General features: G+C 37.9%; 2 protein-coding genes across 2 annotated transcripts in view; both read left to right on the forward strand.

Annotated features, from left to right (window-relative positions):
• Positions 1–2,172: 2,172 nt before the first annotated feature.
• LOC105439841 (E3 ubiquitin-protein ligase TRIM71-like) lies at positions 2,173–5,760 on the forward strand. Its single transcript, XM_030979970.1, has 2 exons — positions 2,173–3,270; positions 4,014–5,760. The coding sequence occupies exons 1-2, from the start codon at positions 2,635–2,637 to the stop codon at positions 5,271–5,273; spliced, it is 1,896 nt and encodes a 631-aa protein (XP_030835830.1). The 5' UTR covers positions 2,173–2,634; the 3' UTR covers positions 5,274–5,760.
• A 137-nt stretch (positions 5,761–5,897) lies between these two features.
• The window catches only part of LOC100888447, a 92,599-nt gene continuing 83,283 nt past the window's right edge, over positions 5,898–15,213 (forward strand). The window contains exons 1-2 of the mRNA XM_030979221.1: positions 5,898–6,927; positions 11,091–11,189. Of these exons, the coding sequence (XP_030835081.1) occupies positions 5,898–6,927; positions 11,091–11,189 (1,129 nt within the window). The remainder of the gene's footprint in view (positions 6,928–11,090; positions 11,190–15,213) is intronic.

Raw genomic sequence — 15,213 nt, forward strand, 5'->3', positions numbered from 1 at the left:
GGGGGGGGGGGATGTAGTGATAATCGTATCTCGATGGAGGTGTTGAAATTGTAATAGATTTTATTCAAAGATTTGCTTCCTTCCCAACTGGCTCTCAGTGTATATATCCAAGGTGGGTTGTTTATAAAGGTAATGAGAATTGTCTTAGCGGAGATAAACATGCAATTATTTTATTTCTTTTCTAACCGATTCATGCTTATGTATTCAAAATGAATTGTTTATGTATGATCTATGCATTGAATGGAATCAATAAAGAATATAAAAAAGAAAACCTGTCTCTCTCATGGTCTGCTTCTACACTGTTGGTCTGTTTGGTCATAATGGTGGAATAATTTTTTTACCCCAATTTATGGGATGATTTTGACCATGATTTATTCCTAATAGATCTAGATAATAGTATACATTCTCATATTTTATTGAATAATAATTTGCGAGTGTTTGTTTTGCGTGACTGCTAAAGCATGTGTGTGCTACTATGCTAATCAACTAGGGGACCTACGTCCTTAAGTCATAACTGACAGTAATGAGGATTAATGCCCCACAAAAGGGCACTTATATAGCTGATCGTCACGGTTTTTATTCTGGGGCCTCACAGTTACGAGGCCATTGCTTAACCACTAAATCTTATTAATAAACTTATCAGATTTCACACATTGTTATCGAAGCTCAAGATAAATCTATTTTGCTGAAAGAAATTTGATCTTGTCTAATTCTTTATATTCCAGGACTGTTTTTTCTTCTATCTATACTACTCATTCTCTTCGCTACCTTCTGTAATTTACTTCTTTAACTTTCTTTATTAACCCCCATATTATCCCTCTCCCACTTCCTTTGTTCATTTATTTTCCTGGTTCAAAATTCATGTCAGGAAATATTATAGTGTTGATATTGACTCTCGATATCAACCGTTTCAAATCTCGATCTATTTATAAGTTATAAGTACATTTCACTAATTCATTCCCCTCCTCCCTCTCCATCAACGAATCGTGAAATAAGAATCGCCAGCAATTAATTGAGGGGAGACCCACAGTAATTTAAGAGTCAGAAAGGCGTTAACTTTGAATTAACGTAGAAAAATATATGAATTAACGGTTTTCTGGCACTCAGTATAGATGTTGTCTGCTAGTAGTTTCTCCTTTTTAGAGCAATAAGGAAGAGTGTTTGGACTCTGATGATGAAAAATTAATCATGAAACCACATAATGGATTATCTGATCAGACTTTTGAAGACCCGAAGAAAAAAAATTATAACGTGGTGAAAAAATAAGACTTAAAACCCATTTAAAGAGCCCCAAATTCGCCAAAGATTTGATGGCAAAATTTCATTTAAATCGTATCATAATGTGAAAGAGGATGTCTATTTTAAGACACACTTCTACAAAGATTTTCCAAAAAGAAATGTGTTTGAAGACAAACATTGATAAAAGAATACATAATTGGAGTTTTCTGTTGTACAGAATCCTGGATAATAGAGCAATTGTTAGTTCTCCATTCCTATGTTTGGAAGGGTAAAGGATCTGGACTAAACTTATATTTCATCCCTTCTTTCTCCACTATTCTTCATTTATCTCCTTCCACTTCTCTTCTTCTAGATATCTTTCTCCGTCACTATACAAAATTATTGCGTATAGATTGCTACAACCTTCCTAACAATGTATAATTTGAATGACAAAAATATTTCACCACTTCCTCTCTTATATAAAAAAAAAATCTCATGATTTAGGCTTATGACCATTATAATGTGAATCTTGTCTGTTTCAAGAGCTTATAGTTATAATGAGAAAAATTATATCAAATTAAACATGTCACTATAGCCCGTATTGCACCAGAAATAAGTTTGGATGAACCTAGCTTCAACATGGGTCCATGATGAAATCACCTTACGATTTTCTCTCATCATCATTCTGTCGGATAATTATGCTTCTATCTTTATTAATTTATTTCTCTCTTCCTCTCTCTCTCTCTCTCTCTCTCACACACACACACACACACACACATCCACGTACATGTTTTAATTTTTAAATATTGATGAATATTGATGAAAGAATACATAAGGTTTTCTGCCTACGTGTACTAGAGTGGATCTCCAACATTATATTTTATCCAGCTTAAAGCTAGTGTCATAAAGGGACTATATTGAAAGCATAAATTGGTCGCCCTCTATAGATACAAATATTGAACACCGCCATAAAGTTCAAAGGTGCTTATTATTTCTGTGGGGAAAACCCACTTAGATGCACAAGCTGCTTTATATTCATATACGATCTACTCAAGAGTGGGTTTAGCATTGTAATCACATTTGTATTGATGTATACACGTACTTGAATAGAGACTCGGTACTTTTGATCAAAATTATTTCCATTTCTTTCGACACACAATGTAATCAAAACGTGATAAATTGGTATAGAACTGCATGCAGTAAGGACCCCGGGAAGGACACACTTGTTACGTAGACTCAGGATATTGGTAAATTCTACGACGTCACTGCATTATAATTTGTGCTGGCATGAACTGACGGTTGACTTCTAGTATACACATCAGCTGATCAAACTTTTAAGTTTTATTGCACATCAAATGGATATAGGCGAAGAATGAGCTTGTGTTTGTAATAAGCCAGAAATCCGATATTTGCACCATGGCTGAGAAGACCAAGGAAGAGAAAGCTTCAAGCTCTTCAGAGAACCTGACGTGTCCACTATGTCTTGATATCTTCGACGAAGCAACCATCCTGACTTCATGCGGACACACCTTCTGTCGGAAATGCCTCAAGAACTATGACCTTTCCCACCAGGATCTCGATCACATGATCTGTCCGCTCTGCAGGAAGATCACCAAGTTGTCTGTGAACCGTGTCGATGATTTCCTCACCAGTGTGACTGTCAATGGACTGGTAGACGATTACCACGCCAAATGTGGAGGGATGAACGCTGTCCTTGAGATGCGTCCAAAATGCACTGCTTGCAAGTTTCAGCAAGATGCCGTCTCATTCTGCAGAACATGTAATAACTACATGTGTGATGGGTGCCTGGATTGTCATCAACGTCTTACAGTCTTCTTTGAAGGTCACGAGATTGTATCCATACAGGATATCATCAACGGGAAGGTTAGCATTGGTCAACTATCCGAGAAGTGCTGCATCCACAAACAAGAGAACAAAGATATGTTTTGTGATGATTGTAAGGTCCACGTCTGTCACAAGTGCGTGATAGTTGGTCATCAAAATCACAAAATCAAGAATCAGGCCGACTTTGAGCAGGAGCTACGGGTTAAGGTTAGTGTGTTCAGCTGACAAAAAGCGCTTTCATTTGGCTACCATAAGCATTACGTGGTATACGACAGATGTTTCCCTATTTCGGGGGGGGGGGGGGGGCGAAATCGTTTCGGCCTCCTCCCCCTAAGGCCAAATAACAAAAATATTGTGTTTCTCGTCCAGACTTTTAAAAAATGAAGGAGGCAGGGCATTACTATTTACTATTGTTATTTGACCTAACAAGGCCAAATCTCTTTACAAACAACAAATTGGGGGAAATTCATGTTTCCCGTCTCGATTGCCAGACAAAAACTTATGATTTCAATAATTTCACAGTGTAACCAGGGAGATAAACTCTCATATCCCTGGTGTAACCATCTCTCGCGGTCGTTTCGTTCCTAGCTTCCCACGCACGTTGATTTCATAAACGCACACTTTAAAGCGTCAAAGCACAGGATTCTTTCTATCAAATTGGCGGCTTCATTTTGTTTCTTTTACAAGACACAACTTTGGTCCATTGATGTACAAAAAATTAATATGCAACATGGATTAATCGGACTTTAAGGGATTGCCCTTTAAGGACGTAGAAGACGATGTATTCAATTCCTCGGTCCTCATAATGGTAGGGGGTCGAGTTTCTTACTTTTGTAAAAACATCAGGTGCGTCCAAATTTTGGTGTTTTATAAACCAGCTCTATTTAATTTGCATACATCTCATTCTTAAAAAATGTTCTTGTCACTTCTATACTATTCGTTTTGTTTAGGTGAACGACCTTGTCCAGCGTTGTACCGCTAAGAAATCAGAACTGGAGAAGAACATTCAGAATGTGGAAGTACAACGCCATGAAGTATATACTGCCGTGCAGAAACTACTGGACGATGTCAGTCAAGCCTACAGCATCAAGGCCAAAGAGCTTGAAGAAAATCATCAAATTCTCATCGAGCAAATCAATGCAGTAAAGCGGAGTTTCCATGACGACCTCAACGTCTTAAAATCTAAGAATCGACAGAGGATTAAGAGTATTTGTAGTTCAATAACACTGGTATCTAATGACAGACTGGGTCGTCTTGAGACAGACAGTCTGTCTGCTCATACCTTGCTCTGTGAGGAGCTGGATGCCATGCTGAAGGAGGCTACTGATCACACTTCTGCGGCAGCCATTACGAAGAAAGCACAATTGAAGAGGTTCAAGCCTGCAGATAATAGTCGTATTGAACTCGGTAGCATCTCAGAATCAGATCCCAAGTTGCAAGTTATTAAGTGTGTAGACATACGGGGATGGATGTATGGAATGACCCAGTACTGTGATGATAGTGTGGCTATCGGATATTTGGTTGAACATGGTATAGATATCATTGATTCGGCTGGTAAAAAGCACCAGTATGCAAACATACCAAGTAACATGGAGTGTCGTGATCTTGTGTTTCAACAAGACAGGTCGTTGTGCATATCGACGGGTACAAAAGAAGCACACATTTGTTCTCCCAATGGATCAAGTAAATCAACCATCCACGTGCATAAAAGTGACTCTACTCTCAAACTAAACAGAAGTCCATCAGATGAAATCCTTATCGTTAACAATGAGAAGCAAGTCTCTATATATGACCCGACTGGATCTGCTCTCAAACACACGGTTCCAACAAAACACAACCAGACAAGGCAGGTATCTGCTACCATGTCGGGTTTGATCGTCACGAGTTCATGTTGCACCAATCCAAGCGTGGTGACGGTCTATGACAGGGACGGGAATGCTGGTAAGTCTCTACAAGCTCCAAACGGTGTCTACCTGTATGCTGCCGTTGATGAGCAGGACAAGGTGTATGTAGCGAGTGTTGATAAAGAGAATGGTATCGTGGTGATCAGGCTCTATGACCTTGATGGTCTGAACCTGAAGGAGAGAGTTGAGTTCAATGTAATTAATCTGACGCTTAAAAATAGTTGGTGTTACTTGGCTTCCCTCTCTCCAGACATGCTCGCGTTTGCTTGTTACAAGAAGTTGTATTTCATCAAAGTATCACTGTAATCCATCTCACACTCTATATTACCGTTAATTTGTAGCCCTCCTCTAATATGGGTCAGTAATAGGGCATATATTGTTTATTATGCGATAACAAAATGCATGAGAAGATGCCTATTCTCTCGAAAGATTATTATCACTTGTATAAAGTTGTCATTATCCAAAATAGTTCCTCTCTCGAAATTGTATGTAAATATTATGAAAATATGCTTCTTGCATAGAATATTTTTTTTCACTATGATAATTGGTACTGCAAATCATATCTCTACGTCATCTTGGTGTAATCCTTGACTGTCCCTTGACTATGCAGCAGCATGTCAACAATACTTGCAAGAAAGCATCTTTGGCCCTCAAAAGAATAGGTCGTGTCCGCCATTATCTCAATAGCAGGACAACTGAGATATTGGTCCACGCCTTTGTAACATCTTTGCTTGAAAGCTGCAACTGCCTTCTTCTGGGAGCTCCAGAGAGAGAACTAGGTAAAGTTGCAGAGGATTCAACAGGTCACTGGAGGAGAAATCACTTCCGGAAGACTGGAAGCAAGGAAACGTTACTCCAATCTATAAGAAAGGAAGCAGGAAGGCAGTAGAGAACTACAGACCAGTTACTCTAACATCAGTCATTGGAAAAATGCTCGAAAGTATTATTAGAGATGCCTTGATGAAATACTTTGATATAAACGAACTCCTCTCGGAATGTCAGCACGGCTTTGTGAATGGGAGATCATGTATGACACAACTTCTGTGGGCAATGGAGGATTGGTCTAAGATACTTGACGACAATCGGCCTATCGACATTTTATATCTTGATTTCAGAAAGGCGTTTGATGCAGTTCCGCATGAAAGACTACTTCTTAAGCTGGAAGCTCATGGAATTGTGAATCCACTACTTTCCTGGATTGAAGCCTTCCTCAAAGGTAGAAAGCAGAGAGTAGCTATGAATGGAGTGACATCTACATGGACTGCGGTGAAGAGCGGAATTCCGCAAGGGAGCATTCTTGGGCCTATTCTGTTTGTCATCTTCATAAATGACTTGCCCAACGAAGTTACCTCCAAGATTCTACTCTTTGCTGATGACACCAAATTATACAGAGAAGTAGGAAATCAGGTAGACTCCTCATCACTACAGACGGACCTGACAAATCTCACCTTGTGGGCTGAGAAGTGGCAACTACCCTTCAACCAAAGCAAGTGTGCAGTTATTCACCTGGGTAGAAACAACAGAAAGGACAATTACCACATGAAAGGAGAAGAAGTCAAGATATCCACTCTTGAAAAAGACCTGGGTGTACAAGTAGATGTCGAACTTAAGTTCCATGAACATGTATCTATGGCAGTAAACAAAGCATACCAACTCCTCGGAATAATACGACGTACCTTCACCAGGCTGGACACTAAGACTCTACCCCTCCTATTCAAGACATTAGTAAGACCACACTTGGAATATGGTAACATCCTATGGCACTCACGCTGGAAGGAAGATGGCTACAAAGTTGAAAGGGTCCAGAGGAGAGCAACAAAGATGATGCCAGAGACGAGAGAACTTCCCTACACAGACAGGCTAAAGATTTTAGACCTACACTCCTTGTACTATAGGAGACGGAGAGGCGATGCCATTACAGTTTTCAAAATACTAAAGGGCTTAGTAAAGCTGGACCCAAGTCACTTCTTCACCTTATCACTGAATACTCAAACCCGAGGACACTCTCTAAAGATTTTCAAGGAAAGGTCTCGTCTAAACATAAGGAAATGCTTTTTCAGCAACAGAGTGGTGTCCGACTGGAATAGTCTCCCTCAAGAAATAATTGACTCAAACTCCATTGATATCTTCAAGATGAGACTGGATAAGCACTGGTGGTCTGAGCGATTTGAATTAAGTTAATGATATGATCAAAACCGTCCTAAACCTGCGCATGTGCAATGAGTTAACCTCTAGAACATAACCAACCCTGAAGAAGTGACCGAGGATTACAGGATCTACCTCTCCTCGTATCATGATGATGATGATGATGATGACTCAGAACTCTGCAGCTCGTTTAGTGTCGAGAGTGAAGAGGTCTCAACACATAACACCTATCTTGAGAGATCTACACTGGTTGCCAGTTTAGTTACAGATCCGCTACAAGGTCATTCCAATCGTCTTCAAAGCTCTCCATGGCATGTGTCCAGAGTACATCTCAGATTTGCTCACACCGTACATCCCACCAAGGCGTTTGCGGTCATCTTCCCAACACCTTCTCACCCTCAATCGTGGAGCCACAAAAACCTATGGTGACAGGGTATTTGCATGTGGTGGACCAAAACTTTGGAACGCTCTCCCAGTGTCGCTACGCTCCATGACTGATGTTGAAGCTTTTAAGAGAGCGCTGAAAACTCATTTCTTTTTTATGAATGCTACGAGTAATGTGAACGTACATTGTATATTGTAAAGCGCTTTGAGAGGGCCTTCGGTCCTGAAATGCGCTATAAAAGAACGAACTATTATTATTATAGATTAATATCGAATACAGAGTTACAGACACACGGTCGAAAGTTAATTTTGACTTGACTTATCGTTTTTGCGATTTATTCTAATGAGTGCAAGGTGAATCTCTTTAGTATGTCAGTATTCGTTGCTATATTCTTTGATTGATAAATCATTTGTTGTGTATTTGAAAAAGCACATACTGACTTAATATCGTAGCTCAGAGCAAGTATTTTTCAATAAAATATTGATTAGCTTCTTAAAAATGATATTTACCTTATGTTGTTATTCTTAAAGTATTTAAACATTTATTTTATTTGTGATTATATTTCTTGATTTTTAATGTAATTGCTTTTTACCTTTAGATGAATACTGACTTTGGAAATAGACCCTCATTATAAAAAAAAGCTTTCCAGCTTTCATTGATTATCCTGTCAAATTATATGTATGACTGCTTTGGTTTCATTTTATGATATTATTTTACTCTTCGGAGTTATGCTACATTAAACTTGACTAATGCATCAAGTCAAATTTGGTCTTACAGGACCATGATGTAAATATTGCTGCATTCCATTAAAAAAAAAAAAAAAAAAAAAAAAAAAAATCCTTTTTGTTCATTTTGCACCCTGTCTGGAAAGCAATTAAATTGAATGCTCTAGAAACTGATAACATGACAGATTAGTTCGATATGATGTGAAGAAGAACAATGTATTAACAAAAATGAGGCCTATTTCAACCATCGGAAGTTTTGTTTCCTTGACTAAAAAAAGTTTAAAAAAAACGTCCTAAGTAACGTAGAAATATATTGATACATTATGTTAAAGTTTACTAGTACTGCAGTTCTGTTATAATTAGTAACTTCACTTTGAATATATTTCACGTAAATGCGGCAGTTGTCTTCTTAATAATTACCGCTTAAATTCAATTTAATTCAGTTTAGTTAAATTCGATTCAATTCAATTAAATCTATACAGACTATCGACTTGTGACGTGGAATTTGGAATATCTTTATCTGCATGTTATAACGGTATAGAAAGAGACTAGGGTAAGATAGGATTATGTTTATCATATGATAAATTGTAGAAATGAGAATATTTAACAATTAACATATACCTCTGGCAAAACCAGGATGTAATTGGAGAAAACATCATTTTAATATTTCCCCATCTTTAAAAGATGACACCCAGATTATGTTTGTAAGAAGAAGACATCGAAGAAATTCCATGAATAAACGGTCTAGCTTCGGGAACAATCCTCCCCCCTCCTTTAAAAAAAATAAATCTTGTGTTATTTTTTTAATAGGGGGGGGGGGTGATATCTGCATCTCGATGGGAATTTTTTGTTACTTTATATGTTTTTGTTAAAGAAAACAAGTCAATTATCATGGGTGAAATGGAGCTTTTAAACACAATGTTAGAATATATCATCATGGGATCAGAGATTGCACGGTCTAATGATTTATTTTTGCTTCTCCCCTTTTTAAAACTAAATCTGTTATTCTTTTCTTCTCTTTTTCAAAGGGGGGGGGGTGTAGTGATAACCGCATCTCAATGGGGGTGTTGAAATTATGATAGATTCTATTCAAAGATTTGTTTCCTTCCCAACTGGTTCTCAGTGTATATATCCAAGGTGGGTTGTTTATAAAGGTTATAAGAATTATTTTTATTTCTGTTCTAACCGATTCATGCTTATGTATTAAAAATAAATTGTTTATGTATGATTTGTGCATTGAATGTAATCAATAAAGAATATAAAAAAAAAAGAAAACCTGTCTTCTCTCGTGGTCTGCTTCTATAAATAACAGCATAATATCAGGGTGGATTTCTCCTTTAAGATGCTGCCTTCAATCTACATGTACTTTTCTTCCATCTCTCTTTCTCCCTTTGTACCTCTCCGACTAGTATTCTCTCTTCCCCCATCACTCTGATATACCTTTTCTTTCCTTTCCTCTCTCTTTCTGATCCACATGTACTTTCTCCTCCATATTCTTTTCTGCACCTATACATACCTCACATAGTATACCTACATCTCTACTCCATCTATCCTTGTTGTGTGTGTGCATATGCGTGTGTGCGTGTGTGTGTGTGGGGGGGGGGTAGAAGCACTAGACATAATAGAAGGAAATCCCGACATGAAAAATTGTCCTGGGGATCATTATATTGGGCATTTCCTTCAATAGAACCTAAAGCTCTGAAAAAGAGGGGCTACGTGAGTTTTCTCACAGATAATAATATTTCAGCCCTTGCCGTTTGGAGGTATTTTTTGTTTGTTAATGGGCTAGGGGTGGTTGTTTCGCTACCTCGATCTGCGAATAATTAATCATTCTTTCCCATACCATGATATACCTGGATGATATTACACGACATCCTCAAGTTATCTCGGTTATTACCGACATCCTTGTCTCATCATTTCCCGGGTCTCGTTATGATGTTGTCCGAATCTTATCTGCTTCATTTTCTCTCAAAAGACATTGTCTGTAGGGGAAGTGTTTGTTTATGACATTATGGCGTTTCATAATGATTTCCCAATTTCCATTCCTTGTTCGTAAACAGGTTTTAAATATTACTTTGTTGCCACGATTATCATTTAAATCTCACCACTTTTCCCAAAAGACTCTGAAAAATATTCCCACAGACAACCAGTGGTTGCTTCGTATCCGAGCATGCGGTCTTCAAAAATGTCGGTGAGCCCCTAACCAAAATAATTTTACATGTATCAAGATTTATGCTAACATTACTTTCGTCAAGACACATAATTATGGCAAATCAAATAGGTGGATTTCGATACTTAGATCGGTTTGAACACTGAAATGAACTTGAATTAATTTTTGTATTGATTGAATTGTCATGGTTTGTGGATTTTTTATGAAGATAATTAAGAACATTTAAATGTTTGGGTGAATGACTAAAAGTTTTTAGGGAAAAAATGGATGAAAAGAATATGAGAAGCCGTAAAGGAAGACAGAAAGCGATCAATTCTTTTAAACGCCTTTAATGACGATGATGGTGATGTTAATGAAAATGACGATGACATAGCAATGATGATGATGATGATGATGTTGATGATGGTGATAACGATGATGATACCGGGGTAGCTGTATTAGCTTAAATCTTTTTACACTATTGAAATTCTATCACAACCCCCCCCCCCCCCTTTCCCCTCACCCCCAATTTCGATGCAGTCATTTCTGCGTTGGTGTTAAAACAATTCTTTGTGCACTTATAAATGCTCTGGATAATTTCAAAGAGAATTTTATTTTAAAAACAGAATATCGATATTAATCTGGACACCTAAAAATCACAGAACCTTATTTTCAGTTTCGTGCTGTAAATACTTGTCTGCTGCCCTCATAATCTCTAGAAGACCAACCCGCCCGTGTCTGGTTGCTGGCCAGCAGTCCATCAGCCGGAGCTGTGGATGCTTGCGAACCGGAATCCGGTGGCGTGTCTTCCTTTCAAAGTACGCTAGATTTTGACTTCCTCTCAGTCATTCCAAGGAGGGAAAAAAGAGAGCCAGCCCAGTATGTGGCCTTCTGTCATCGTCTGCTTGAAACTCAGTGACAAGTTCATTGCAATCTGAGACTGGATGTGGAAGTCTTAAAGCGTCCAAAAATGACCTGTCGTTTTGGTCTGAAATTAGAGACAGACGACTTGAGCCGGAGCCAGATTTGGAAATCATTTCGTTCATTCATTGGTCAAGGATTTCAGTTTTGAAATTTCAGAGGATAAAGACGCTTCAATTATTTTCATTGACCGGCTGGAGTTGTCAGATTTAGGAAAGCCTTGAGGAGAAATATTGGCCTGTTTTTTTAATAGTTTTTCACCGGCCATACTCCTGATTTGTGAGAGGGGTAAACAACTATTAAATACAGACGACTTGGAATTTCATCTTGCGCATTCAATAGTCAAGATTTTAAAATTCTTTTCTTTTTCAATGCGTTGTTGTTGAGTGGTTGTTTCTTTCACTCACCAGACGCGGGAAAATATCTCGTTTGATTGATCGCGATATCATATCGTACATAAATATGAGATGTGATCGTCTATGGTTGCCTGCATGATTGGGAGCGGAGGCCCGGGCATTCATGTCACAGTCACACTCTTGCAAGGGGCGAAGACAAATCAAGGAAATTTGGAGCTATCAGGACGGGATCCAAATTGACCCCGTCATTTAATCGTAAGATCGCAGGCACAACTTCCATTATATACCATGCAGACGTCTGCTCTGTTGTGTGCAAGCGATTAACTTGGACTCAGTCTATATTTCTAGAGATTTATTTTACACGAGTTCGTCATCACCACATTCTCCGATTGGTAAACCTATGATGGTTAAAGAAAGGAACTTCTCCTCCGCGATTAAGTTCATTACGGAACTTCGTAACAGTTTGACAACATATATTTATTGAGGATTAAGTGAAAAATCTGAGCGTCGTCGATTTGCTATTCCACGTTCTGTATTATTGATCAAGCATCGCATACAATATTATTCTACTGGAAATTTTGTATCAATTTTCCCTCTATTAGATTAAATATTGTTAGCGTCTACTGTCTAGCAAGCCTGATATTTTCTTTGGAGAAAAAAGATCGTCGAGGGTCGAACGATAAGATCAAAATGTCAGCCTGTGAACATTACTTGATCAGGAAGAAAGAGAGTGCGTGTTAGTATTATCAGTTCAATATCAAACGAACACTTCGACAAACATTTCGCGCCAAAAGGCCGTTATCTCCCACTACCTCCCGTTCAAATCTGCTGAGATGATTTGAAGAGGGGAAAGAATTTGACAGTCGTGGTTAGAAACTTATTTCTTATCTGCAGAAACATTCTAGATTTGATGTTTTCGTGATCGTATTTTTTTGAAGAATCGAATCGACGGTTTTTATCTCGTGTTTGCCCGAAATTGTAGGAAGAGAGAGCCTTCATAAAGGGGTACTCGCTCATCGGGTGAATTCATGTTCTATACCTGGAGAATACTTTCCATTTCTTCAAGATGTATGGATTTAACTTCAATGGATCCACATTGATTGGAATATGTATAGGTAAGTAAAGAATATTGCTACAACAATAGGATTTTTAAAAAAATATTGAAACCATGGTTGTGATGCTCCAACTCTCTCAGAAGTCGCAAAACTTTTTTTTTTTTTATCTTATTAACCATTTAAAAAATTACGATCCATCATCGATTTCTAATCTAACGTGTCGACGATGGTCATTCTTTGTTAAATAGTTTTAATGTGATGGCTACTATTGATGCTGGCGGCGGTGGTGGTGGTGGTGGTGGTGGTGGTGGTGGTGGTGGTGGTGGTGGTAATGATGAAGACCAACTACGATGATGCCGTCGTATGATGGTGATGATCCTGAAGTTCATCATCGTAATCACGATGATATTCTTATGATGATGTTGAAGATGGTAGTGAGTGAGTAACAATTTTTTCTCTCTCTCTCTAGATATAATATCGGCACCATGCTTGTGTGGGAATGTGGGTTGTGTGCGCAGAGAGAGAAGACAAAGAGAGAGAGAAAGAGAGAGAGGGAGAGAGATAGGGGCAAGAGGAGGATGAAACAATACATCCATCTCCGATGATAGTAACTTGTAAAATATACTCATCTGTACACGGTCGCTTTGCCCCCTCGCATATCACCCATCTAAAACCAGAAGCCCCCCCCCCCCCCCACGAACAGGCTGTTACAAGCTACCACAACCACATGTTTTTGACAAATCACATGCAAATGTGAAATGTTATTTATTTCATTCTTTATCACAAGCTCATTCTGTGATTGCTTCCCCCCTTCGTTTTTCTCTGTAAGTTTCCGAAAACCTTTAAATTAATCTCGATAAAGAGGCCATTGTCATGTGCCATTTACCGTTGTATATCGTCTTACTCCTTCGTCCTTTCTTCTGCATGCCTTTGGGGATTAGCCAAAATGGTGAACCAGAATTACTTTTTGGTGAAAGGTTATCACGTCTAGATTTTACTTGTTCAAATAGACCTCGAGGGACAATGGTATTCACAGACATGCAGAGTACAACTCAAAGCAATGATTTCGTTTATTTCGCTTTTCTTTTCCTTTCTTTATTTCATTCAATCTTTCTTTCCCTCTTTAAAACATTTTTGGGCCTATTTTGAATATTTACTTTCTACTGATTCTCGAGAACTTCTGCTACACAATGTCTTTACGAACAAAATCTTCTATTGCGTTGTGACAAAAATGAATCATACAGAATCGTGTTAAGCAATCCCATGGAAAGGCGGTTTGACTTTTTTCACAGTATTTAACACATTTAATATTCAAACATGAAACCCAAACAGGTATTTTAATACAGTTTTATTTGTAATCTTGTATTTCATTGCTGTGGTAAAACTTAACTCAAATTGTAAGTTGTGATTCCATGCACTTGCGCGCTGAGGTTATCGTGCGAGAGCTGAATTAACACCATTCCAGTCGTTCTTCTCTCATTATTTATCCATCTCGTGTTTGTATGTTTGGAATTTAAAGGCAAACGCCTGTTGCTAAATTTGTCACGTTCAACAGCTGTTTGCCAGCTATTCTCATTGAAATATATCGGGTATTATCAGTGCGTGCAGTTCATCTCCCTACGTTGTATATCCAATACTGAAACATTCATATCTAAACTAAAAACTCATCTTTTCAAATTAGCATATCAATAGTACTAAAGATTAACTAAGATTGTTATTTTTGTTGTTGTAAGAACTTCATTGTTTTCTATATATACTTCTGTTTACTCTTCTTGCTTTTATGATCTTGTTATATTATATGTTAGGCTACTAGTGAAGCGCATTGAAATGTCATCACATAAATGCGCTATAAAAGAACATCATGAGTACTATTATTATTATCCATGATATAGATATATCGTTTTTGTGATGTACTCTTTTTTTTCTCTCTTGAGACAGTAGTCTCCATATTTGTAAGGTTTATTTTCAAAACTTAGACAGAGAAGGACGTTTCCATAATCTAATAATCAATTCTGCAGACGATTGGTATATTTTACGCCTCCGTATCGCAGCATTCCCGTGGTTTTGGCAACAAAGTTTTATCATTGGTCTTAAAATGGGAATTAACCTCAACCAAACCAAAAGTTGGTTTTGATTCATGGTAGAGGAAAAATCAGATAAATAGATCACGCACATTTTCATTTAATCATACAGAAAATAAGAATGCGATTTCTTTATAAAGTTGGAATCGCCGAATGATATAAGAAATAAATTGGCAATGCTTGAATGCCCTTGAGATGTAACACGAAGGGAAAATCTCCATTTTGTTGTATACCCAAAATTCCCGAAGTTCCCCTAACTCTTACCCTTGTTATCATACTAGACGTGATCTAAGCTATTACTTTATGAAAGAAATATAACATATTTAATCTTCGTCTGAGAATTCTTTTTCAGCCGTCAAGCCAACATTTTAGGGTCCCCTCTCACTGGACATGACTTTGTCTTTATCGTATTTAATTTAATCAAAGCTG

This window comes from Strongylocentrotus purpuratus, unplaced genomic scaffold (assembly GCF_000002235.5).
Source record: "Strongylocentrotus purpuratus isolate Spur 01 unplaced genomic scaffold, Spur_5.0 spur5_scaffold_10, whole genome shotgun sequence".
Taxonomy (NCBI): Eukaryota; Metazoa; Echinodermata; class Echinoidea; order Camarodonta; family Strongylocentrotidae; genus Strongylocentrotus; species Strongylocentrotus purpuratus.